This window comes from Solenopsis invicta, chromosome 4 (genome assembly GCF_016802725.1).
Source record: "Solenopsis invicta isolate M01_SB chromosome 4, UNIL_Sinv_3.0, whole genome shotgun sequence".
In the NCBI taxonomy this organism is placed as follows: Eukaryota; Metazoa; Arthropoda; class Insecta; order Hymenoptera; family Formicidae; genus Solenopsis; species Solenopsis invicta.
In genome coordinates this window covers 27099516-27126812 of record NC_052667.1, presented here as the reverse complement: position 1 = coordinate 27126812, position 27297 = coordinate 27099516, and the positions used below count along the sequence as shown (strand labels likewise).

General features: G+C 39.1%; 2 protein-coding genes across 3 annotated transcripts in view; one reads left to right on the top strand and one right to left on the bottom strand.

The window, feature by feature from the left end:
* Positions 1–5930, top strand: part of LOC105196347 (insulin-like growth factor-binding protein complex acid labile subunit) — a 9772-nt gene extending 3842 nt beyond the window's left edge. Inside the window, exons 3-7 of the mRNA XM_011162253.3 lie at positions 209–512; positions 825–1053; positions 1199–1794; positions 2099–2516; positions 3097–5930. Of these exons, the coding sequence (XP_011160555.2) occupies positions 209–512; positions 825–1053; positions 1199–1794; positions 2099–2516; positions 3097–3721 (2172 nt within the window). The 3' untranslated portion in view covers positions 3722–5930. The remainder of the gene's footprint in view (positions 1–208; positions 513–824; positions 1054–1198; positions 1795–2098; positions 2517–3096) is intronic.
* Positions 5112–27297, bottom strand: LOC105196346 (protein windpipe). 2 transcript variants are annotated; one of them, XM_011162251.3, is made up of 3 exons: positions 26809–27296; positions 12037–12086; positions 5112–8876 (listed from the first exon to the last, which is right to left on the bottom strand). In XM_011162251.3, the coding sequence occupies exon 3, from the start codon at positions 8857–8859 to the stop codon at positions 6826–6828; it is 2034 nt and encodes a 677-aa protein (XP_011160553.2). In that variant the 5' UTR covers positions 8860–8876; positions 12037–12086; positions 26809–27296; the 3' UTR covers positions 5112–6825. The 2 variants fall into 2 exon arrangements, with proteins under 2 accessions (XP_011160553.2, XP_011160554.2); XM_011162252.3 differs by lacking the exon at positions 12037–12086 and having other exon boundaries at positions 26809–27297.

The following is a 27297-nucleotide window of genomic DNA, read 5'->3' as shown; positions in this document are numbered from 1 at the left end:
AGAAATATATTTGATAAGAATAATGATGAGATTATAAACGAAAATATGATCAAGATAATTAAATCGTTTCAATGGAATAATCAATTTTAATATATTTATTTGGACTTATTCATTTTATCATAATAAATCGATTAATAAATGGATTATTAATTTTATTATAATAAATTGCTTAATCACAAATTAAAATTATTTTTTTTCTGCGATATAGGTTCAGTACCTGGATCTGTCGAGCAACTTTTTAACGGAGATCACCGTCGAAATTAATCGGTTGATGGAGTTAGAGTACCTGAATTTGGCCAAGAATAGGCTCAGTTCCCTGCCAAATAATCTTGAAGAATTAAGAAATCTTCGTAAACTAGATCTATCAGACAATATTATCGTAAATACGGCAGCTATTGCTTCCATTAGCCAGCTACCGTCCCTGGAAGTTCTACACATCTCAAGGAATCTATTACCTGACTTGAAAGGGCTAACCAGCGAAGTGCTTCAGGCAGTAGATGCCGGTCATTGCCGTGTGTACCAAGATATATTGTAGTTATAAGTATTTATTGTAAAAAGGAATTTATAAGCATTCCTAAAAGGCAATTTTTGAAATTATTGAAATACCAAATATATTTTTAAAATTATACATTAATATTCTAATAACAATTAATTCAAATATGAAAAAGGAACGTATTCATATATTTTAATTTGACAATATTAAAATAAAAATTTAATTATACAAAAATCTATCTACTTTTTTGCGCAGAAGCATATATAAAAATTCTTAGAATTAAATAATATATACGTATGCGTTAGACTAACAAAGGCTTCATGTGTTTCAGTTATAAAAGAACTCAGTAACACATCCTTGAGTGGGCTGCCGGAGCTGATCAATCTGAAACTCGCGGGAAATCCGCTGAAGAGTATTCAATCGCCTGTCAGTAAGACACTGCGATGGTTGGATATGTCTAACTGCTTTCTAAATTATCTCTATCCGGACACTTTTAGCGGATTTCCGGCACTGGAGGAGCTACGATTAGTCAATAATCCTACATTAGTGTACAGTACTCGGTAATGAAACTTTTACTTAATTATAATTTTAATTTTGCGTAAGAAGTGATCATTAAAGAAAACGTATAATATAACTGATAGTTTTTATTAAATAAAGGGACTCAAAAGGAATTGAAAAATAATGGAATGTCTTACTTATTTGTAGATATGCAACTTTACAACACTCAAAGCTGAAGAAACTGGACGTGTCGAGATGCGGCCTTGACCGACCCGGTCTTCATGGTCTTCCGTCGTTGACACATGCCCGTCTTTCTCACAATGCAATTCATTTACTGCCAGATCGCATTTTCGCTAAAAACAAGCAGTTGACGAACTTGTATCTGAATGCAAACAATTTGGAGCGACTGAATGCCAGCACGTTCGAAGGTCTGGTGAAGCTTCAGTTGCTGGATCTGTCCGCGAACGGTTTCGAAGAAATTCACACACTGGCGTTCCAGGATAACATCGAACTCAAGTTCTTGAATCTTTCTTACAACTCATTGCACCGATTCCCGGATCTGGTGTCTGTCGCGTCAACCCTGGACCTGTCCTTCAATCTAATCAGTCACTTCAGAGCAAACTCTCTGGAGGGGATGCCCATTATCAGAAACCTGAATTTGAAGGACAATCATCTGCAATCGTTACCGCGCCGCTTAAATTCGAGGACGTTAAGAGTACTGGATGTACAGAGGAACAGGCTCGTCGAGCTGCACAACGATAGCTTCATTGAATGTCCGTCGTTGCAAAGGCTCGACTTGTCAGGTATCAACCCTTGCCATTTGCGACTAAACAATTCGAAGAAGCTATCTGATTCCAATGAAATTTAATTGTTAGTGATACAATGATTAAAGTAAGAATTGAATTTGCAGAATGTTTTAATTACAAATCCAATTGACTATTAGAACACTGATAACACAACATTTTCCGAATAAGCCTGAGAATGATCGTACTTGTAATTTTCAAATTATATTTTTTTCCATAATTCTGCTACCATTTCTATTTTTGTAATTCATTAAATTTTTTGAGTGCTCACGTTTAATTAATTAATTAATTATTTATTTCATAGGAAATCGCTTGACGGAGGCGATGAATTCTGATATATTTCGAAACAATCCAGATTTGGCGATGATCCGTTTAGAGGATAATCCATGGAGATGCGACTGTATACAGATCTACTTCACCTTTAATTACTTAACGAATCCTCCCCCCAAAACTATGGGATCGACTTTGATTTGTCAAAGTCCGGCGAACGTGTCTGGCTATTCGTGGGAAGCCGCATGTTTTACTGAGTGGAACATTGACTTATATCAGAGCAAAGACAGAACTTGGGGGATGGTAATGATCAGTTTGCTCATTCTGGTCGTTCTCTGTGGTAGCATAGTGTCGATCAAGCACACTCTGAAGATAAAGAGAAGAGTCATCGAGCAAAGGCGGGAAATGGAATTAGCAGAAGAGCGAGAAAGATTACGACTTTTGCACAGAAGGTAACTATGCTTTTGGATTAATAATTGTTAAATATTACATACGTATGAAATATATTTCAAGATTTCTTGCTTTGCGTCGTAAAATCGATATACGCCTGCCGTCAGTAAACGCACGATGATTTTCAATTCATAACGTACGATAAACGAGATTAATGTAATTTAATATAACGTGCTGCATTTTTTTCAATAGTTTTTAAACAAAAATAATAATTAAGAAAATATATGCCAGGGAAAGCGGCACTCTACCTGCAATAGATAAGACAGATATCTGTCCAGAAATATAGATTTACGTACACAATTTCGCGAGCTAGCTGCTACATTATTATTCATATCTTCCCAAAAGTGATATCAAAGAACGCGTTACCGACGTAGTCATGTTTTTAATAAAATATTTATCAGAATTTTCTAAATAAATCGCACGAATTGTTAAAGTTATCGTTCAACCTTCAAGTTGCATTTTAGAATACCACAGAAATTTAATTTATTTTACAAATTTTAGTTGCGCTATAGATAAAACGATATTCCTAAATGTAACACTGCAATGAAATCGGACAAAATTTCTATTTGATCGTATTTCCAGGAATCAACGTATAGAACAAGAAGTATTTGATACTCCAGAGGAAATCAGACTCAATCCTATAGAATTAATCGGTCCACCTAGCTACGAAGAAGCGGTTCAGATGTCCAGACTGGCTCACTCCATGGATGCTTTAAACGAAATCTCCATCGAAAATGGTACCTTGCGCGCCATAAATTCCGTGGATAATCTACGGACTAAGAAGAGAAGAGCGAGGAGACCTCGAAAACGGACTCAGAGCGAGGATGATCTGCTGAGACGGGAAGAGCGCCGGCAGGAACGAATTAGAAGAGAGAGGAATAATTCCAGCGGCAACATATGCGAGATGGATCAACCGCACAATACGAATCCCAGGAATCCTAAGACTACCTCAACGCGTAGAGCCAGGAGGCACAGCGCCGTGGACGAGGCCATTGAGTCCAGCAGTAGCAAGGACAGGCCAAGGCCGCAGACCCCTACCTCAAGGAGAAGAAAAAGAAGACAGATATTCAGAGACGAGTATGTGACCGACGACGAAGATTCTGATGTCCAGGTAATGAGCTCCAACCGATCCATTCCAGTCATCAAGGAACTTAAACGAGAGCCCAGGGGTGGCTATAAAGAATCATTCGTAGAACGCGAGACTTAAACTATTCTTCGTTTGTGAATTATTTCAAAATTTATACATATTATAAATATTTTTACTTTAATAAATAAAATATAGGAAATTTAATAAACAAAATATAGAAAAACAGAGAGAAATGTAGATTTATAGTATTCTCATTGCGCCTATGGGACGCGCGATTAATATAAACGTCGCACGTTTTGCGCAAAACGTGGCTGTCTATTTTTAAAACTACAAAAGTCGTCGTCAAATGGTGCAATCTAAATCAACGCTAAATCAACAGGGTGGGTACGAATCCGTGATAACACACGTCAGTTTGCGCGATAATATTACGGCGGTTTTATCTTGTCAAACCGGTTTTTTCTCCCGGTGTTAAATACACACACGTTGCCCAAGGAAGATTAGTAATCGAGGAAATGACAAATGAGACGGCGAGCCAATAGTAAAAGGTTTACACTGAAGAAGAGCAAAAGTACAAGCGTCTTCTTGGAATATTGTCTCCTCTGTCGAGAGTCTAACTATAATAACGTCACAGATTACCGGTTTGAATGTAGCAAAGACGCCGATCTTAAATTACAGTAATTTCTCGTCAATCAGAAAAAAATCAAAATTATAGCTATAAACTAAGCGCCTATAATATTAATGTACTATTTGTGACGGTAAGAGAGGCGGTGAACAGCGATACATATCGATTATAAATAATTAAATCATTAAATATCTAGTGTGTACCCAATAATTCATTACACTGCAAGAGGCGTTTCACTTGCGCTTCTATCGGCTGCGTGTGTGACATTGAAAAGATTTTTTTCTATTTAAAGGAAAATTATTTATGACTTGTAAATTTTTATTTAAATTCTCACGTTCTAGATTTATAAAGCAACATATTAAATTTACATTTTATACGCACAAAATATTGAGACAAAAAATGACAATATATGTTTTGTATAACAGTGATTGAGATAAGACCGCAATTTAGATAATACAATTAAAATTGAGGAAAAAAAAATCAATGATTATAGCAGAATTTTTATGCTCAAATAATAATTCTTATGTAATTTTATACACATTTTCTGATGTATTCGTTTCTTTCGGTCTTGAAAACACACCTCTTAAATTGAATCAGAAAAATAATATCGTAAGTATTAATAATCAATTTAATAATATTAATGTCTACAAGCGTGTAAAAGATTCCCCCTTTTGGAAGATTATATATTTTACATTTGTTACTTTACTTTTTTCTCGAATATTACGACACAACTTGTCTTATTTTTTTTTTTTTTTAAGCGCGGGATGTCGTCGAATAATTATGTAACAAATATATAAAAGAATCACGCGCAATGTTGGTGACGCGTTCGAGAGTAACAAAGTGAGGTCGAAGATTAGCCGTGACGCATGATTAAAACAAATGATGATATCAACAAAATAACACTCTCTTTTATTGACCAAAGGCTGAACATATAAATAAAGTCTTACAATCTTCACTGATCTCCTTACTTTATCGCTAAGTTAAATCCGACGATGCGTTATCGTTGGGACAAGTTTCGATCTAACGGGAGGTTCGCGCTATTTTAAAATTAAATTTATATATACGTCGTAACAGCATTCGACACTTTTTGACTTAAAGAATTGTACGTAAAGAAATAATAATCGTATGGATAATATGGATAACACATTGCGGCGCTTTGTTACGCCGCGCGCAACTACATGACGCGTCCATTTAAACCGATATTCACGCGATGGAGTGCCGTCACACGCATACTCGAAATCTGTCCGCCTCTTAACTTGCGCGATGCGCAACGAATAAATACGTTAATGCATAATGAAGATGCGGAGTCCCTGTCTTTCTGAAACGCGCACGCCTCTAAGGTCGCGAGGGGATCTCCTGTCGTTCGCTACAAAAGGAATAACATGATAACAGAACATTACGTATATATTTTCTCTGACGTGAATAGTTCTACAGCACTAGCAGTATTAGTCAAATCGTTCATCAAGCGTTCGCACTCCATAGCTACAACCTCTTTGTCTCAAAGACCATTATTCATAATTAGCAAACTTTACCTCTCATTGAATTACAAATTCTTTGAGTTCAAGCCGCGATCGGACGTGCCGTACGTAAAACGCCGCGCTAAAAACTACGAGGTACGCGTTGGCAAACAATCTGATTCGATCGAAGGACGGCGTAAGGCCGGCGCGCGTTACGGTGTAACATTTAAATCTTCGATGCGTAGAAAAATATGGCAGAACTGGAATGCTCATCGACGCCCGACGTATGGCGAACATTTTCTGATCCTCGATTAATCTAAGGATCCTCGCGATGCGATCTCGCGCGACAACGAGCACCGCGGGATACTCATGATCCTCGCTCTGGCGCTCGCGGAACACGCGAGATCCGTTAGGAAGACTGACTAGTGTACTGGAGCGTTAACTTCGAACCTTACTCCATCCGCGGATTTCTACGCGCATGGTATAGACACAGGATGTCCAGGATACCGCGCATTATTAAATTCGCTTTATTAAATTAACAAAAACGGGTAATTGATTTGATAAAAAATAGCTCACGGATTATACGAGCTATCGTCAACTGATAATTTCTGCATTCATTTATTTGTTTCACTTATACGTATAAATTTCACGAAATTAACGATTTCGCGAGATTTCCTTGTAAGACAGTCGCAAATAAAAAAAAAAAATACACGATACCCGTAGGACATTCTGCAGATAGTTTCAGCGAGTAGACACATGTAGCATTTCGTGCGTCTGATGATTGTTCAACGAAGCGGCCCGAGGTACACCTGTCCCTCGGACACCTTTTGCACACTTTCAGCTTCCTGCCGAAAAAACAATAGTCCCCCTAGTCACGGTCAGCGCGTGTATGGTCTCTGATCTCGGTGATCTTTCTTTATTACAAAAATCCATCGCGAGGAGTCAACTTGCGCAGCCCTAGGAACAACGGCGTTATTATAAATCACATCTGAGACACGTCGCATTCGTAAAAAAAAAGAAAAAAGAAAAAAGAAAACTCTCCTTTGTTCCTGCACCACATATTTGTCGATTTATGTTCGACAGACGATCACGTCGATCGGTCGACATAACGTTCGTTATCTCGCGTGGATTCTCTTCCCGCTGCTTCATGGCGTCTTGACTAGATTTTCACCAGCCATTGTTCGCGTAATGAGTATGGGCGTCTTTGGCACACTCTCGGGAATATCTTGAAGAACGATCTTCACTCTTTGAGCCCCGGGACTGATCGGTGGTCCATTGGTCTCCGGAACGTGCGTCGTCGGTCCATTGGTCGTCGCTAGCGATGAGGTGGAAGGCTGTGGGAGCTTATCCTCCAGGAAGTTCTTCTTCAAAGAATTCACGTCCACGCGAGGCCTCTCCTCTCTCGTCTCGCCGTCTTGCGGAATTGCACTTTCGTCATGCGAAAGTTGCTTTCGAGGCGGCTTCACGGGCTCCGAATGTTCGACATTACCATTGAGACGTGGCGCTTCTTGCGTCTGATAGTCATCATCGTGAATCTCGTCAATCTTCGCGTCGTCATCGGCAGATTTGACTTTCACGAGAGGATCGTTCTCCGTTACGTAGGTGTTCTCCCTCTTCGGTTGAGTCGAATTTTCACCGTGCTCTAAAAGAGACTTCTGTATCTCTTTCATCTCAGTGCCTGTTTCTACGTCGGGTGGTTTCCTCTTTCTACATATATCACCTCTGTATGCGGCGAAACCGATCAACGCTGCCACAATAGCGAGCAAAACCGCTAACACGACGTACGAGCCCATGCCTTTCTTGGATTGCTTGGGTGAAGATACCGCTTGTTCATTGTTATCTCTATCCATCATATTACCAGATTTATCGTCGTCCGGAGGAGTTTTAATCAATAATACATCGTTGGCATTCGAATCGGGCGGTATGGCTTTCGTGGTAGCCTCAGTGGTTTTATCGGATTCGACTGAATGACTATTGTCAGGCACGATCGGCTCCTCAGTAGCCAGTTTGGTGGAAGACATATCGATAAATTGTTCTTCCTCAAGATCTGGATCTTTAGCGGTCGACGTAGTCACGGCAGTTCCCATAATGCCACCCATAATCGTATTCCATATACTAGTTACTACCGATTCCTCCTCGGTATCTTCCTTATCGGTCTCCTCTTCGTCGTAATGCGCTCCAGTGATACCGGATCCTTCGCCGGAACCTTCCTCGTCACCAGAGCCCTCCCTTGGATAAAACAGAGCATCCTTAATATCCTCTTTCTTCTGCGACATCTCAGTCGTGGACGAATGCGCCTTCTTGTCTTCATTGTCAAAGAAAATTTCGTCGTCATTAGCGTCATGTTTCGTTGTTGCGGTAGTGACCTCCTTCGAAACGGAAGATTCTGCCGAGGGATCCACCAAAATTGAGGAAGGCGTCTCGACTTCTGGTTCCTTCAACTTTTCCGACGTGCTACTAACCTCCACGTACTCATCGTCTTCCTCTTCCTCCTCCCCCATGATGTCTCCGGATCCTTCATCCGGATCTCCGGATCCGTCCGCTTGATCGTTCTGCATTTCCCGATCCTGCTCCTCGAAGCTGCAGATAATTGCCGCGGTCGGTTTCATCAGCGACGTGCCCTTCATGTTACCAGGACCCGCGCACACAACCTTCTTCGACACCGTCACGCCCCTTTGCGTGATAAGATCGCGAACTTGGAGGGTGGCGCAGTTGCATTCGAGCGGATTACCGTAAATATCCAAATGCTTAAGATTCTTTAGGCGCGCCAGCGCGGGCGGCAGTTGCTTGATGACATTCCTCCGTAGGTTCAGGCTTCGCAGATGGGTCAAGCCTTCTAGGGACGCTAGTTCCAGGTATTCGATGCGATTGTCGCCGAGATTGAGACTTCTTAAATTACTTAAGGTTCGAAAACTTCCTGGTTCGATCTTCTTTAGATCGCCGTTGGATAGGTCAAGATGCCTAAGGCTAGTCAGATTGGCGAAGAGACCCGGTACTAAAACATCTTGTGCGGCTGGAGCACTCAAGATTTCCAGACTATGCGTCTCGATATTCTCGAGGTCCTCCAGCTGATCGCACCACGCTGTGGTGCTGTTCTTCAACTTGCAGTGCCCGTCGACCCATCCCGAATGATACAGAAGGATCAGGAGAAAAGACAGCAGAGGCGGTGTCGCCTGCATTTTTCAATCTGATTTACCTGCAACATAAAAAATATCGTATGTGGATACGCCTCTTGATAACACGTTTGCCGCCATCAGTTTTGTGTTACACAATGAATATTTATAATGAAGATGGCAATAATGAAATGCTTCGCGCATTTCGAAGATGAATGAATTACGTAGCTCATCGTGTCAGGGACGAGTGCGAGCGCATCGCGTGATGCGTTCGTAACGACGATTATTGATATTTTCGAATATTAACTCTGCGTACCGTGAAATCGAAGTGAACGTTGCGTACCGAGATGGCCGACGTGATTACCGAAAAGGAGGTCAACGCGGCGAGTAGAGGAGTGGACTTTTAAGAGCTAAATTGGATGCACACAGCGTGTATCTGAAGATACCAAAGATAAGCAATTATCGGAAAGTGCGATACGGAGTGTGCCCAATAACAAAATATTACTCATCGCATACCGTTTTCCGGTATAATAGCGTTTCGTAATAGCGAGCGAAACCTATTACTTATTATAGTTATTACATTATACTTTGTAATAATCCTGTAATCGCACACGCGAAAGATCGTAATTTTCACGGTCTATTCAAGCAGACCGTGAAGGAAAGCAACGAAAGTAAAACATCCCAGACTTGCTTAATACACCAGTGATTATCTAATGCCTGTAATTAGTACGCACGCCCAACCCGACGATAATTACCACCGTTGTAACACCTGCAAAACATCCAAGTCGATCTTAGTCGCGTGTGATACGTTCGATACTCAATTATGTCGACCAAGCTGAAAAACGATAGCGAAACACTGATAAACTCTACCATCCTTATCAGCGTATTATCATTGCCTTGGTAATCGTCAATGTGGGACCGCAGATAAGAAGCCGTTCAGTGTTTGCATGATGAAGTAAGAGCTAACTCGTGAAAAGGTACAAACGGTAAGGGCTTAATATTTCTATTCCGTTATAATTCTGGCAGATGAGTTAAATTTTATATTGTATATTATATACAGAATATTTTTTATAACTCGATCATTTAGAGATTAACATTTTTTTTTTCTTAATGGGATTGAATATTTTCATTAACGTAATAATGTAGTTCATGAAAAAACAAATTTAACCATGTGAGATACGTTGACCTTAAAATGCCCTTAAACATAAAAAAATCCACGTTTTAAATATGCCATTCTACACATAAAATTTTTTTATGTTTAAGTCAATATATCAAAATTTATTTTAACATCAAAAAAATATCGTATTTTCTTGGTTGTTCAAACAAATATTTTCTAAGTTTAAAGATAAATTATTTTATACTAGTAAACCATTTATTTAAATTTTAAATCAAGGAAATAATGTCACGGTAAATATATCACTTGAACATAACAAAATTCGCCTAGAACTTTTTACAGTTATTGACGACAGAGTTCTACGAAAAATATTCACCTTCGATCAATATGTGAAATAATAAGCAAGTAAAGAAAAAATGTGAATGTCAAAGTTCCGCGCATACTAAGATAGCCGTTTAAAGATCGCCGTTCTGTAACTAACCGCTTAGAGTGAGGTAGGATCATCGTCTGGCAGAACGAAGAAAATTTATCCGTCAGGCAAGCCTCTTTTTCGCCATCTGAAATATCTCTTTGATGCGTTAAACCGCTACGACTTCACGTTCTATACATAGGAAGAACGAAGGGCGAGCAGTTTTCGGCATGTCATTTGCATTATTTTGCATACTGTCCGCGCGGTGACGTCACTTCCATCTATAAACGGCCAGTAAAAGAAGGAAAGAAAGGCGATGGTTCGCGCGCCGAGATCGCGCAACGACGTGCATTGAACTCGCATGACCGATCGTAATCGCGTTAATTGACCGGCTGCATGCGCGATTCGACGGTGCATTTCTTGCGCGTTAATAACGCCGCGACCGCGGGATTGAAATAAATGTCCCTCGCTATCAATGAGATAAGGGAAATAATGAATTTCATTGTGCTTGTTAAAAATACCGATAAGCCGATTCCGATTTCTCGCGGTTGCATAATCAGCGAGCTGAGCCCGGATCGAAATCACACTCTCACCTCGTGATTGACGGTCAATTAATGAAAAAAATTGGTAAAGCAAATTAAATTACTCGGAAATAGATATTGCGTAAATATTATATTACGTGATAAATAACCGAGTGATAAATAATCAATAATAATAAAGCAACTAAATAGAGAGACGCGATATTTTTCACAAAAATCTCTATAGAAACTTAAATGTAAATGTGTAAAAATGTCGACGAGTTTCTTCCCCCCTGTTTTTCAATTTTTATCAATTCCAGAAGATAAATTTCGAAAGAAGAATAATGCGAACATTCATCAATCTTTCGTGTTAAAGAACGCAAAGCACACAGCGTTGAGATACATCCAAATTTTTAACAAAAGTTCCGAAGAGTAGTTTTATGCTTTTGCCGAATTAATGAGCGATTAGAGATTTCCGGTTCAATATTCGAGCGGACGCGATGCCCTCGGGGTACGATGCACGGTGCAATGTAAGACACGTTTTACGCGATCGCGTGGGTGGAGGCAGGTCATGGCCAATGAGTTCGAGATCTCGGGGGACGGTCCGCTATCCCGCACATCGGAGATGCGTCCACACTTTGCAACGTACAACCATTATATGTGTATCATGCGCGCGTGTATGTGAGGTTTGCGAAGAGCTACTTCCTGTAATTCTGCGAACGGGGCTTTCGCACGAAAGTGGCATGGTGTACGGATGTGTCAGGGTACGGGTTAGCGATGTGACAGCTTTTTTTCAAAGCTTAACAACCTCGGCTTCTAAGAAGGAAAAGATACTTGTACGTTTGAGTGCAGTGAAAAGTAATGGGTATGACGAGAAGTTACGTCCTTTCGTCGGCAAGAAATGCAACGTTTAGAGTTACGTCAACGCGTTTACGTTTTACGAAAGACATTGATGATGCTAATTGCGAATACAAGCACGGGAGCTAATTGCAGAAAGTCGGTCAGTAAAACGACCTATCAATTTGTCATTCGTGCGGAAACACAAAATTTTATCTCGCTGCTTTTAATTAATAACGATAAATCGTCATTAATCGCAATAATCACGCAATAAAATATCATTACGATCACGTGAGCCTTCGTTACGTTTAGCCTTCTCCCCATGTGTCACGCAATCCATGTAATATCTTAATAATATCACTTACGATTCGCTTGCTCAGACGTGGTTTCGGCAACACCGTGATCTCGGGAGCATCTGCAAACACACACGAGACGGGCGATATATTATAAAAAAAGACACTGATGTATCGATGAGATTAATAATCGTTCGATCATCGAACGTACAATAGAAAATATAAATTGCGATAATCGACATAAACAAATGACGAATTAATTCGCCGATGATCACTCGAGGTCTCTCCCTACTCTCCCTGTAACGTATTGCGTGCACGAATGTTAAGCACCTTACTCGTTCGTTCTCTCGTTTCTCTCTCACTACTTACACAGCATTCGTTTCTCGTGCGAGGCGAGTGTAATCGCTTTTATTGCGTGCGTGAATGTGCGCCGGGTATGCGAGCCGTGGAAAGTTGTTTGCGACGATTCTCGTGGTACAACAGCAGTATCATTTCGCGAGGAATTTCACGTGTTCGCATTCCCGACACTGGCGTGTCGCGTACCTACCTAGCTATCTACCTACCCACCGCGATAATCCGCTCCCGAGGCTCTCCCGCGCGCGTCGATTTGCTCGCCGGGGCGTTAAATCGCTCGGCCGGATTTTCTCCGCGCTGCGGACGGCCGCACTTTCGTTCTCGTTCTCCCCGGTTGCGCAAGATTCGTCTCGCGGATTTTTCCCATCCTACGTCTACGTCTACACTGTTGACTCACTTCCCGGCGCAAGATTTCTAGTCCTTGACTTTCCGTCCCTGGATTGCCGCTGCGTTACTGCGCAGCGATTGTAATTATTATTATTATTACACAACACGCGGCTATTTTTTCCACTGGACCTTTTCTTTTATAGCCCGCATCCTTCTCAATTTCACAATCGCGCTGCGTTGCAAAATGTCTCGCGCGCGCTCGCATGTGCTAGATTCGGCACGCCGCCGTTCTCGAGTTCAAAGGGGACAGCGTCGATTACGTCGCAACATTACGTATTTATGTATTAATGGATCTTATCGTTATCAACTAAATACTGTTTCTTCGTTTTAATTGACTATTCGTGCGCGGATGATTACACGTTATACTACTCGCAATGAATAATTCAATTAAAATTACCAAAATTCTTTGATAGATCCCAGAAAAAAATCTCAATTGAAGACACGTAATCAACATCAGGATTTCCAGTTGCTCATTTAAAATTAAATAACGAGCTTTGCGTTTTTAATTATTTATCTTTGTTGAAATATTCATTTCATGATTTTAAGGCTAAACACTCTCACAGCTTTCTCTAATTTCCAAAGTATTCCGCAAATAAAAAATCGACTGCACATTCGAAGAACATTTGCATACGTAAGTGCAAAGTAACGCTTCGCGCGCAACCGCGCTCTTGCGCGAATTCAGCAGAAAATTCGTAACGAGCGGTGCACCAAACGTGTATGCCTGGTTTGGTTACGGTTCACTTTTTGCGAACTCCGTTCTTAACGGTACCGACCGACACGTCTTCGTGGTCCAGTTCACCACGTGTTTCCAGGGGCGCCCGGCGATTCGAAGAGTCATTCCGGCAGATTATACACCTCCGGGAGGAAGTTAAAAGCTGCTGCGGAAATATCGTTCGCTGAAATATCGTTCGCTACACTCCGGTGATTTGTATTTTAAAACGTCCGATTGCTAGCTTTGATCATGCGACCCTTGTTTATTTTAATTTACCTTCATTAATTTGTTTTGTAAGGAATCATAGCTGCAGCGAAGCCAGGACGTCTGATAATGTTTCTGTTAGTGTTTTCGAGTAGCAACAATTGCGATTTACGTGAAATTTTTCGTAGCTTCGATTATAATTTATTTATTAATTTGATCGATGAATTTGTTGCTCAAGAATTAGTCTTTACCTTTAACGGGCCTAACGAGCGTATAATTATAAGTAAACGACGACCATTCCCCTCGTCCTTGCGCAGTGCGTAAAACTTATTCTAATTAATCATGCACGCATGAATGGATTATTATTAACGGGCTATTATCATACTGTCGCTGTTAACGAACTTTCTGCTGGAATAAAACCGTTTGGAATGATACTTCGCCGCATAACGGCACTCCGCTCTGACGGATCAAGGCGTTTTGTATTCCGGCGAATTAATCAATTATCCTGCACTTAATTTCGTTTCCAAAAGAGAAAGTCGCCCAATCGATAAATCAATTCAAACTAATACAGAAACGACAAGTATCGATCTATCATGTAATGTAAACGCGATTTTATTGATGACTTTTCTACCAGTTCTCCCGATGGTTCTTTCTTTGCAATCCATACATTCTTCAGTCTGCGGTTTAATTTACGAAATCATTCTGTTATTATTCACGGCCGATGTGCGTAAGTAACCGCAACGTCATTGATCGATCACAAATTGAACTTTGATCGTAAAGTTGATGGCACATAACTCTGTCCGCTTCATTAAAGATATTCTAGTTAGGAAAATGTAACGATAAAATCTTTATCTTTGTATCATAGATTATAGATCTTTGGACAAAATCGTAATTTTTTATTTGTAATGTTTGATTGCTTAAGCAGAAGACATTATCGAGGAAGAACTCTTTTAGAAGAGAAGAAGAGACGCACACAGAAAGAGAGAGAGAGAAAGAGAGAGAATCTATTAGATAAGAATAGAACAGAATAGGCGTTTGAAGAAAACAATAAAAATGCAAATGTTACTTCGGACAAGAAACAGTGTGCATCGAAGAAACGAGATACGTTTACGCATTGAACACTTCACAGTCTTGCTGACTGTCTTAAACTACATTTAGACTGACCCTCGACAATGCTTGCCAAGAATTTCCCACTGGATCGAATTCGCAATTTTGTTGATCAATAAACGGACCAAAACTCGCTGTTCTCGAAATTTGCTTACATCGACAATAAACGAAGTAAGCCCGGAGAAGCCGGGTGAGCGTAAACGCGCTTTAATGCGCGCGATATGTGGACAGAGAGAGCCCCTGGTTACGAAGAAATTGGAACTACCATGACAATCCCGCAAAAAAAAAAAAACTCCAGAGTCACGCACGAACGGCGTTACATTGTAAGTCGGTTGGACGATGAAAACGCGAGCAGCGTAAATGAAACGTTAATTGGTTTTGGAGCACGCGTATATACTTCGTTATAATCGATCGGCAGATATCTGAAATTGTATTACGTGTTCGGAAATGTATTACGTCTCTTCCGGGAATGCTTTTTTTTTACCGATATTACTTTCTGTATGACTCTCGCTTTTTGCGAACAATATTTCGCCGCGCCATTATAAATGAAATGGAAAGTCTAATTTACGAACGGAAAAAAAAGTTATCTCGTGACTTATTATTACACCAAAACGTAATTAGCGTCGTTACATGTAATGAACGTAATTTCTCGCAGACAACTTGGGCTAAATACAGTCCGCTTAAATTTTTTAAGAACTATTTAAAGAGTTAAAAAAAATAAAGCAAGTCTTATTCAGCCCAAGTACTTTGTGTTTATCTGTTTTCTTTTATTTTTCTGATTCTTTCTTTGCAAATTATCACAAGATCTTAAAGAAAATCGCAAGATAAAAAACGAATAATAAATCCTAACAACGGCAATAGAGACGATACCGAATCTGTCTTCCTCGCGTAAACAGTATCGAAGTAATATCGGTATCGGGCATTCGTGTAAAACGATTAGCGAGCTGCAACACGACTACAGATCACGCTGGAGGCATGCGTCAGAGAGTAGGATAGGTCAATCAACCCGAGATAGTTGCGAATAACAAGATTCGCGTTGCTAATAAGGGTCCCTGTAAGACCGCCTATGACCGGCTCAATTAGTGCCGATTGATCGATTCGCGCGCATAGCGCCGATAGATGCGAGACACGATTGCTGTCAGTTCGCGTAAACTTCAGGAAGCGATTGCAGAGGAACGACAGGAGGGCAACGGCCATTGGTGACAGAACTGGATGTTGGAAGAGGACTTGAATTTATTGATCTTGAAGTAAGTGCACTCTTACATATCGACATTTCTATTTATTCCTTGTTATCTGAGATCCCCTCGTCGCTCTCTTCGCTCTTTCCCCCCTCGAAGAGAGTGATAAATGAGCAAAAACGAGGTTTACATAAAGGGGGCGAACAAGGACAAATATTTTTAGACGAAAACAGAAATTGTCGTTCTTCCGGCAACTTGAGAAAAATATCTATCTTTGATGAAAAAATTACAAATTTTTTTTTTTAAATTTAAGACGTGCGAATCGTTCCATTTTTCACAGCGACTACCGTTCAGATGAAGATGTTATCAGATTGCTACGTCGTTCGCCGTTAATTTTTCATAGATTATCAACGACTAGCAACCGTTCTTATCGTGTCAACGGAATGAGGACAGTCGCGCGAGTGATTCAAGATCGGCGTCGTGCGAAGACCACATGTGGCGGTCGTCGTGCCTGAAATAATATCCATTGCCTGCCAATGGAGGCAATTAGGAACAATATCGTCGTGCTGACATACATTTCGCCACGAGACGGCAGGCGCGATCATCGCAGGCGTCGCTCAAAAGCCAATTCAGACGAAACGACGTTTCTAACGTGTTTTCTAACGAGTCGTCGTACCAGTCGTTGAACGCGCTTTGCTACTGGTTGACAGTCTCCTAACATGGAGCTCTGTCAAACGTCGAGGTCACAAAACCAGGTTTGTTTGCTGATTGTTCTGCAAAGAAAAAAAACTCCCGTATCCGCGAATTTAATTCGAGCACTTAAAATATAACAGACGTCGAATCTTTAGTAAGATCCCGAATCAAGTCCATGGAAAGTCCCTGTGTAATTTTATTTCGAGCCTCCTGTAGAATTATTGATTTCATCGAGCACCATTAATCATTATTCTTATGCCCGTAGCGTTTGTAACACCGCGATACTTTAACATGTTTATCTTTCGACTCTATCAACCATATCTACCTCGTGTGGCCTGTCCGCAATACTTGGAATGTGATCGATCGATTTCATAAACCTTATCTGCTTAACATTTAAATTAAAACAAGAAGAACTGAGAGATTATGATTCTAAAAATACATTTATATTACACTCTGATGATTAAAAAAAAGAAGAAAATAATGTTCTCGCGCATTTTCCTCGCAGAATGCCTTATTGGGGAATATCAAGAACATTGCGTATTAACATGTAAAAGATCTGGTCGGCCTTCACCTTTTCATGACGCGTGATTCTTAAGAATCACAATTTGAAGCACCTAGTTTTGTCACGATTTAAAAGCACCTAGTTTTATTCACCGCCAAGAAAATTTTTTTAATTGAAAAAAATGTTTAAGTAAATTAAAAAATAAAGAAGATAAAATTACTAAGTAAAGCAAGATGAAACTACTATATAAAAAAACGTATTTTTAGTACATGTAGATTGAAGATTAAAAAAGAATGTGCAGCAAGCTTCAATAATAATTTTAAGTACAATGTTCTTATTTTAAGAAGGAATTCTTTTCAAATTTATTAGACCTATAATTATCAAATTTCCCTAAAGAGTAAATGGGTAATAAAGTCGTGCCGAGATTTTCCAACATACGTCATTACTGTACTTAATCTATTAACCAATGCCTGTCATCAGTCCGATTTGCATAAAAATCTGGCTTTAAATACCACTGTGATTAATGCACTGACAATCTTCATTTATACTCAATTGGTCACAAGGGTCAGTTATAAACCCCGGAAACAATCACATTTTGCACCTCGTTAGCAACGGTGATGTAACATTTGAGAGGTTTCATATCGCAATCATGATGCACTCGCTTTTATTCGCTCGACCAGTGCAGAAAGAAACCGGATTTCCAAACGTTATTTGTAATCATCTGCGGAATTTAAAGCGCTAAAATTAAAAGTTTAAAGCCACTTTATATCAAACTTGGCAATATATAAATATAAAATATAAAATTATTTTTTTTTAATTTATAACATTTTTTTCTATTTTTATTTATTACATTATTTCTTGTTTTAAAAACAATTAAAAAAAAATCTTATTAAAAACGAAACAAAAATTTAGAATTGTAACATTTACAAACTTCATTTTCTTTAGCTTGATAATGCTAAGTTTAACACAGCTATCATCGTTATCTCCGATAAAATTTTTTGCGTCTAAATATAAAACCTAAATTCCATTAGTTCATATTCTGCCAGATTATGAAACTAAGTATAAAATCATCATTTACCTAATTTTCCGACTTTATTATTTGCTTGCAATACGTACTTAAGAATAAAAAATTTCTTTATTAGTTTGCAAAAACTTTGTTAATTTACATTTTTATCAGTAATAATGACTAAATGCGTGATAACTTGATAAAATGGTTATCTCTGAATATGTTCACCGATAGATAATGACGACGATATGTAAAAACGGAATTGTCTAATTTTACTTCCTACGCACGACACAGTTTGTTTTACAAAACGTTTCCGCAAATATATATCAAAGTCAAGTGTTTATTACATTATTCCATCATCCATTCCATTTAGCACTATGTATATTACTCACACTTTAAATTCGCCAATCATACTATAACATTTTGCATATTTATAATTATGTAGAATAACATTTTTTATTAAAAGTATCTCTTACAAAATTACTATATAATAATCATAATAATTTTGAATTCCGCATCATTACATAAGAAATAAGGTAAGGATTCGAAAACAACAACATAAAGATTATTTTTTAAATATTATTGACGTCACACAGATAGAGATTATACCTCAGTATTTACATTAATAATCTATATCTGTCTTTGTTACTAGGGCATTAGTCATGTGTTCACGATTAATAATCAGACGTCACAATATCATTCATAAGCAGATGTAAAATACCGGTAAGTGACATTATCAAGTGGCAAATATTTGACTGTCTACCTATTTGATTTAAAACTGTTTGAAATATTTTTTCCGTTTCTATCTACCTTACCTAACAATTTGATAATCAAAATAATACGACTTGCAAATCGTAAAATTCATCATAAATTTATCATGGGTATAAGTGATGATATCTTTAAATCGAGAGATTCACATTTTTAATATAAATAACTTTTACTTTCATTATTTGATTTGCTATTCATTAATTTATCAAGATTATATTTTACAAAACATATATGTATATATATTTACTCTCATTTAATAACAATAACTGTCGTTAAACTCACTCAAATAATTAAATTTTTTTTTAATATTCAATTTTTAATATCCTTTAGAGAAAAATGTTGAAAAATGTTCTCCTTGTCCTCGTTTTATTTCTCTTCTAAATACTTTCCCTTTTGTTTGCGAAACAGTCACGTTTATTTCGACCACTAGGTGTCTATTAAAGGAGAGGCAATTAAAAGTCGATGCCTTTCGGTTCGCCGTTCAAGGTTCAAGATATTCCGTTCACATTAGCCTACTGTGTTGGGTTACGTAACGCAGTATATTGCGATGATACGTCAGAATTTAGTTCATGTAACTTAAAGGGCCTTGGGCGATAGCGATCATTTTCATCGTCCACCTCGGTTTCTCAGACCGCAGACTGACTATTGATATATGCATACACAGAAAGGTCTGTACGCTGGACTACGCGAGAGAATATGGAGAACAACGTAGATAAACGATAGCGGGAAGAGTCGGAGAAGAAATTATACAGGAAATTCCAGATATCCTGTACGTTCGACAAACGCTATACGGGGAGTCAAAGGAAACAAAAAGAATTGAAATAAACCGATCGGTGGGCACGTTCATGTTTTCACAATCAGCCATGAACAAATCGGATGCTCCGTACAAGACATTATCGGCGATAATAGAAGCGACTAGTATAGCACTGAATTAGTTCAATCGAATAAAATAGTTCGCAGTAACGTCCCAGGAACCTGCGGAGCTGTAATCACGTATAAAATGGTCTAGCTATTAAACATTAATAGCTTGTGAAGATGCCAAGAGAAGAGAGAGCTGCTAAAGAATGTGGTTCATAAAAATGATGTCTCGTGATGAATGTATCATTTATACAAGAACGCTGATTCTCAAGTGGCAGAGAATACGCAAAAATGAAGAAAGTAAAAAGAACTTGTGTTAAGCTTTAGTAGAAGGTTTGTTTAATTTTTTTTCAACTTTCGAATTGTAATCTTGCAAGTGTTTTAAAACAATTGTTTCTTAATGAATCGTTTAAATTTCACGTTTAATAATAGTTTTAACATAACATGAATAGTAATAACACAACGTTTAACAATTTATTGCACGTATGTCTCATGGAAAATAATTCTAAAGAGGGATACAAACGACGAAATCAATTACGACTATCTATCTATTTTTATATACAACTTACGTTGTTTTCTACGGCTTTGCGCTCAAGATATAACTTGCAACAGGACTTCTCTTTATATCGATATGTCACAATGGTTTTATTCAAGTTAGTTATTTGAAAAAAAAAGTCTTACATTACTATACATTTCTTCGAATACTTCTCGTGACAAACATAAGAAAGCGAAAGAATAGAAACAGACGACATGTACAGAAAATACAATAAGATAAAATATACGAGGGGTCGCAAGTCACTTATGCCATCTCTGAAACATCAGCATTGCTAATGACAGCCGTCGGTGATGACCTTCGCCACATTCAAGCCTGGCCGAGGAAAGATCTCACACGACCCAACTAACTTCCCCATCTTTCTCCGTGTCCATCTAGCGCCATTGGCCTCATCTGCCCGCTGTCTTTTTCTCGAAAGGCACGCGACCTCCCGAGGGCTTCACGCGTGTAACACATGCGTCATGAAGCTAACAACAATTTGAGATTTACGAATTAACGCGGTTGCACCGGAGACTTGCGAGTAATGAGCGCGGTACTTAATGAGCGTTTCTTGGCTCGTAAAGTAAGTTTTAAGTATTGCCGTTAATCCATGATATTATTTTGGAAAAAAGATTTCTTCATACTCATCGTACGTGCATTTCGATGTGAAAATTATTCGCTAAAATTTTGTTATTGCTCAACATCACATATTTTAGGTTTAAAGAATTTAAAATGCATAGTACATCGCGGTAGAATATAAATATTCATTAATAAGAAGAAAAGATATCCCAATCTATGCAGCTCTTCTTCAACGCGTGGTATTTAAAGGTCAAGACCAAACGATTGTTTCAATGTTAAGAGATTGATAGTCAATTCTGAAATTTAAGTCTCATTGACAGATGAAATCTTAAGAATGCAAAATGATAAAAGCACTTGTTTGCCAATTAAAATAAATTGGACCTAATCACAGCGCAAGTTTAATAAAGTAATTAATTATCAATATATCTGATATTAAAAATTCGAGTATTGAAATTAAACTTTTAACATATTTTTATTTAAAAAGTATCAACTTCTTCGCGTACTTTTCTAAAATCTTTTCTAAAATTTTCTTCGCTCGAAGAAGGCAAATAGCGATTACATTAATAGATGTATAATAAAAATAGTTATAATTATGTTTTCAGTGATACTTAAAGATAAATTCTAATAAAATGCGTTGTAAGAATGACGTACACATTAATGAATATGTAATGTGTAACACGTCTGCAACTTTGAATGGCGCTCGTTTCCTTTTCGTAAATGTATATGTAAATAAATTACGCAATGAACCAAAATATATCGTCTGTCGTGTCTCTCTTGGGACGACCTTTTGGCACATGCAGATTTCGTTGCGAATATAGCAAGAACGCCTAGACAGGCACGCAAGAGAAATTCAAAATTCACGTAAAAAGTGACGGTCGACCTGAAAGATAAAGTGCGATTTATTTGATTTTCCACGCTCGTTGCGTTATCGCGTATCGATAAGCATATGATAAGGGGTACATAAGATATCGGGAAGCGCAGTAAAGCGTCTCGTATGATTTTTAAATCACGAATGCGATATATTATCGCGATTTCTTTTTTTTTCCTTTGCAATAGAATCAACAACGTTGGTTCTCGTGGAAAGTTTTCGCACCGTTTTGCCGCTTCGAAATGTTATTACAAAATTACTTATTGCATTTACTGCAACCCAGTTATGATTAGTCAGAAGTAAATATCGTCAATTGCCAAGATATAGAGTGCTAAAAATATAAAATTCTTGGCAAAAATTGTGAGCTACATGTTAGACTTTTATTAAAGTCACTTCGTACTTTGAGCGGTGTAGAATTAATTTTTGGACGAATAATTAATGCGCGCGTCACAAACTATACGATTGAACTGAAATGCTTCGTAACACTTTAATGACATAAAAACCGTTGATGAGATCTATCTTTATGTCACGTTTGCACTGTTATTCCAACAAAAAGTGAAAGCGTCGCTACTTATTCGTTTACGTCAACGGGCGTAATCACGTGTTTTTCTCTGTTGGCAAGATAAAATCAAGTACTGTAAGAATTCAAAGCGTCTTATAAATGCCTTATGAGCGACGTTTCGTCATTTAAAAAATTGTTCCGACATTATTACCGTGCACGATCTCGGAAAGAGCAATTATCCGTTTTTGCGACCTGTTACGAGCATGAAATCCACGAATATTTATCTAGGCAATGCTAATATGAAAAATGCTAATATGAAATTTCTCCGCGTTGATTTACGATTAATAAACTGAGCTAATAAACTGAAAGATTAATTAATTGTTTTTTACTTTGGACTAATTGGAATAAGAAGAAAAAAAAATTATTATCAGTATTACAACTCTATTAATATTAAAACACACACAATCTTATAATATTTATACTGTATTGTTAAAAACATTATCATTTATTGTTATTATTATTATTTTTATATTAAATAACAAATTCTCGTCTCTTTCTTAAATAAACTTTTCATTAAAAAAAATAGGAAGAATAGACATTTAGGTACTATTCATATGTAAACTGTTTTTGTGTCGGAACTATCATTGCAATGTCTGCATAAATTATACGTAGAGAGGGGATCTTCAGAACGTAGCGTGCACGTGTAAAGCATCGTTATGTGCGGTTAGAAGTGGCCAATATGTAGAGAGCTGGTGGAAACGCGGCTCGGAGGTTTTCCCATTCTCGACGTCTCGCTGCGAGACGCCGAGGCGAAGATACAACGTGGCGTACCGTAACATGCCGCGCATGCATATACGAATGCATACGGCACCGGAAAGGTAAAGGTGGGTTCGATGACGTCGCGTGGTCGTAAACACCTGGGAACACGTTATCGTGACGACACAGAGACGCGCCAACCGATATTGCATCGGCGGCTGCATCGCCGCGTCGCGGCGCCGCGCGGACGCCCGGACGCCCGGACGACGCGACGCGGCGACGATTCGGCCGTGACGACCGGCGAAGAAATGTTCGCGACTACCTGCGTCGTACCTCTTTCAATTTCGACACACTAGGACAATATTCATAAGAGTGAAAGACACGCGGTCCCAGGCAGCGATTATTGCAGATACCGCGGCTGAAAGGAAACCTTGGACATTAAATGTCGTCGGACTGTTGTTGAAAGAGAGACGCGCACACACACACACACCTCCGGGTCCTCCCAGATTCCGGGAGTTCCCCAAGGCAAATATCAAAGTTTGTTGAGAAACTCTGTCTAAATTTATCTATCTTTTTGCTTCTCATATCTTTGAAGAAGTTGCTCATCTTTGAACCATGACGTATCGTTTTACAGTCCGCGCGCGCTTTCGAAGGTGCAACTTTTTTATCGAACCTCAAACCGCTTTCGCGGATAAGTTAAACTGGAGAAATATTTGCCAACGATTATCTCTATTTGCAGATACTAATCACGGAATTGACTTAGTCGTTTGCCTCTTCACGGGGACTGATCGTCGCTCGAGTTGGTCGGATAACGAGCGTTCCGTTGCGTGCTCAGAATAGTATTGTACATACATCTGGACGACGTTACCCGTCGGTCATCTCGAAAACCGACAGGAAGACGCAAAGGCGAATTAACTCTGTACGTTCAGCTTGACGCTTATTACATCGCCGGGCGGACTTGTCGCCGATAAATCACTATGAATTTTCCGGGATAACGTCGCAGGCGGATGCAACGGTGTTTTCTATTTGTCATTTGCATGCGCACGCGGCCGTGATCAAGTCGAGGGGAAAATTTAATATGTCGTGATTGCCCGCGTTTTCAATGCCGGCAGATCCGCGACACCGACAGCAAGTGTCGCGGGGATCCGCGAATTAGCGGAGAAAAACAAGAGGGCGGGAAGAGATGAAGCGCAAATGCGCGTAAGAAGGTAAAGCTGACCGGTTTTTCGAAAGTGAAGCTATATACGAGGGGCTCATTACCATAATTTATCTGGTGAATCGCGAAGTTGCTATGAAATTCGATTTCTTCGTGTCCCACCGGGCGTCAAAGTTCGCGTTAAAAGACGCGCAGATCTCGGCCAATTGAATTGTTCAACGCCAGCCGATTGTCAATCTTGCGACGCAAGAGCTACCGGACAGGCGTTAACTTGCCACTGCGTCGCCGGACGCTAGTATTACGTTGTCAAGGTCTCCAGAGATTTAGTTTCAGGCTTTCAATTTTCTCGAGTTGTCGATGAGCCGACCGTCACGTCGGATTTGAGCTGCTCGGGCATAGGATCAGCCGCTACCTCTGATTAACGGCATTACGTAATACACCATCGTTACAGACGGCCACAAAGTTATCTTAGTTAGCTTCAACAGGTCTAATCTCGTGGACTTGTAATTCCAGTGCGCGAGCGAGCGCACTCGTCTCCGATTCTCGGACGCGGGTATGTTGCATGCATACGCACGGAGAGGCGCCGGAGATTTTCACGGAAAGCTGTCACTTGCGCTGAAAGCGGAGATTCGTCTGATTAACGTCGAAGAATTTTCGTGCGACAACTTTCCCCGCGACGCGACGCGGCGCGAAACATTTCGTGCGACTGCCACGACGATAAATGACCGGTTTTACCGCTATCTCATTCAACATTAGACCAAATTTAACTCGACTTCCAAAGGATTTGCTTTTTCTTTCTTAGTTCTAGAACGAAAAATGTTTATTAATTCAGAATTAATTCAGAAATATGCTTAAAATTACCTAACATAAAATTTAAATATTTATCAATTTTATGCGATCAGGCAATTACATTCGCTAATTCAATTCATGAGACTCCAAGAAAAATAAAAATTTTAATTTGGGTGTTATCTAAGTCACGAACCGCATATCATAATCAGACGCACAGGAAGAAAAAAAAATGAACAGCTGCAAGTTCTTCAAATGTGCATATGCACGATGTAAATTGTTTTTTTAATATAAGATAAATATACAAATGTGCATATATACATTTACAAAGTTGAAATATATCTTTATATTTATACTGAAACTTTGTAAAAATTGTCGATATTCTTGTTTACTTTTTATTTTATTTTTGTAACGCAGTACAATTTAAGAAAGGATCTCTAACTTTATAGAACTCGCATAATATTTATAAGTAACGTTATGAATAAAATTATTTAGCTTGTAAAATAAATTATAAGGAAACAATTAAATTTCAAAATTATCATATTATTTATTGAAATAATCACAATGACGAAGAGAAGGATTCCTTCTGAACCAATTTAATGATGGTCATTGATGGCCTTGAGATATTAACTATCGATTAACTTGATTATTAAATAATTTCAACAATTATATAAAAAGCATAAAATATTTAGTAAAAAATAATTATCTCTGCAATTTGCAGCGAAAAAAACTTTATTATCGGGTTCCTAAATAAGTTCCGGGGAAAGTTTCGGAGGATGATTACAGTATTCCAGAAATTTTATGAAGATCCATTACGGCCCGGAACAAAGACAATCACCATTCATGGCACGACCCTGACTGCCACGAGGTTGTGTTATTTCATTTTCAGCATTTCGTTCTAATTTTAGAAAAACGCGCTCTTCGACTACTAAGACCGGAAATATAGGTTCAAGGAAAGTAGAATGTGTAGAATGGGACTGTGTCTCGCTGCATCGGAAGATAATTCGTAAGTTGAACGAACACGAATGAAATGGTTATGTAACACCTGTTTCATAAATTACTTAATATTTAAATTGCACTCGAACAATCAAGTACGTGTATATTTTCATTTATAATCTTACGAAATACTATACATGATAAAAACCGGTATGTTACGTTACAAGTATACAAACATAAGTACAACACAAACTTCGTAGAGTTTGTGTATTAAATTTTAATATTGTATCTCTATTTTTTTTTTAAATTAATAAACACAATTTTTTATATATTAACAAAATTTATTTAAATATCTATTTATTTAAATATCTAGCTTGGCAAATGGTCTTTAAAATAAAGTATTATCACAAAACTTATTTCAGAAATAATTTTATGTCATTTTCGTATTCCTGAAGATTATTTTACTAAAAGACTTCAAAGTTCGATATTAATACCCTCGGGATCGTGAGTGCGTTTAAAATTGAACGAAAGAGAAAAACGCTCCACTTTTGTCGAAGCATAGCTTCCCAAGGTTCAATAGGAGCTTCACGGAGTGCGCGTGCGATAATGACAAGTTTAAAAAAAAAGGGGGGCACATATGCCGATTCTTATAGCTTCTAAATTCCCATGGCATATGTCACGTACGATCTTGCGTCACAAAAGTAATTCATTCCCTCGTTCGCGCATAAGGGGTTCGTGCACGCACACGCATACACCGCACGCACGTACGCGCATCCTCGCACACACGTGCAATTCGCGCGGAACCGTAAGAAGAAAAAAAAGAAAATAAATTCGTCTGTCCGGGACGCAAAACCGTAATCTGCACATTCTCTCGCCGATACTCCCACCTTCAGCCTCCTACACGTGCTCTCTCTCTTTCTCTTCCTCGCAAGAAACCTGCGGAAAAAAGGAAGATCTTACCTCTCGTAACAGTATCCAGATATCCCGTTCTTTTACGAACGCGATTGCGATAATCCGCCCTCGCGTCCGCTTCCTCGCTTCGACGACGATCGGCGGAGAAATGATGATTTTCCTTAGGGGGAAATAGGTGAGGGTTGGTCGAGTCACCCGCGAGAGATTTTTCGCGGTAGTCGAAGGTCGTTCGTTCACTCGCGATCGGTCAGACGGGGATCCGGCCGGCAGCGGCGAGAAGAAAAGGGGCTCGATTGCGCCACGCGCGCACGCACGCTCGCGATCCACGACGCTACTGTGTCGCGCGCGATTCGCTCGATCGCGAGATCTGAATGACTACTGCTCCGCGGCGGGATCGGTGCCACGAGGAAAGAGATACGATCTATCGCAGCCTGAGGCCGAGTTAGGACTGTGGACTCTGACAGGCTGCGACTCCGCTCTCTCGCTCGCGAGGGCCAAGCCTACCGCCGACTCACACTCCGCACCTCGCTTCTCTCC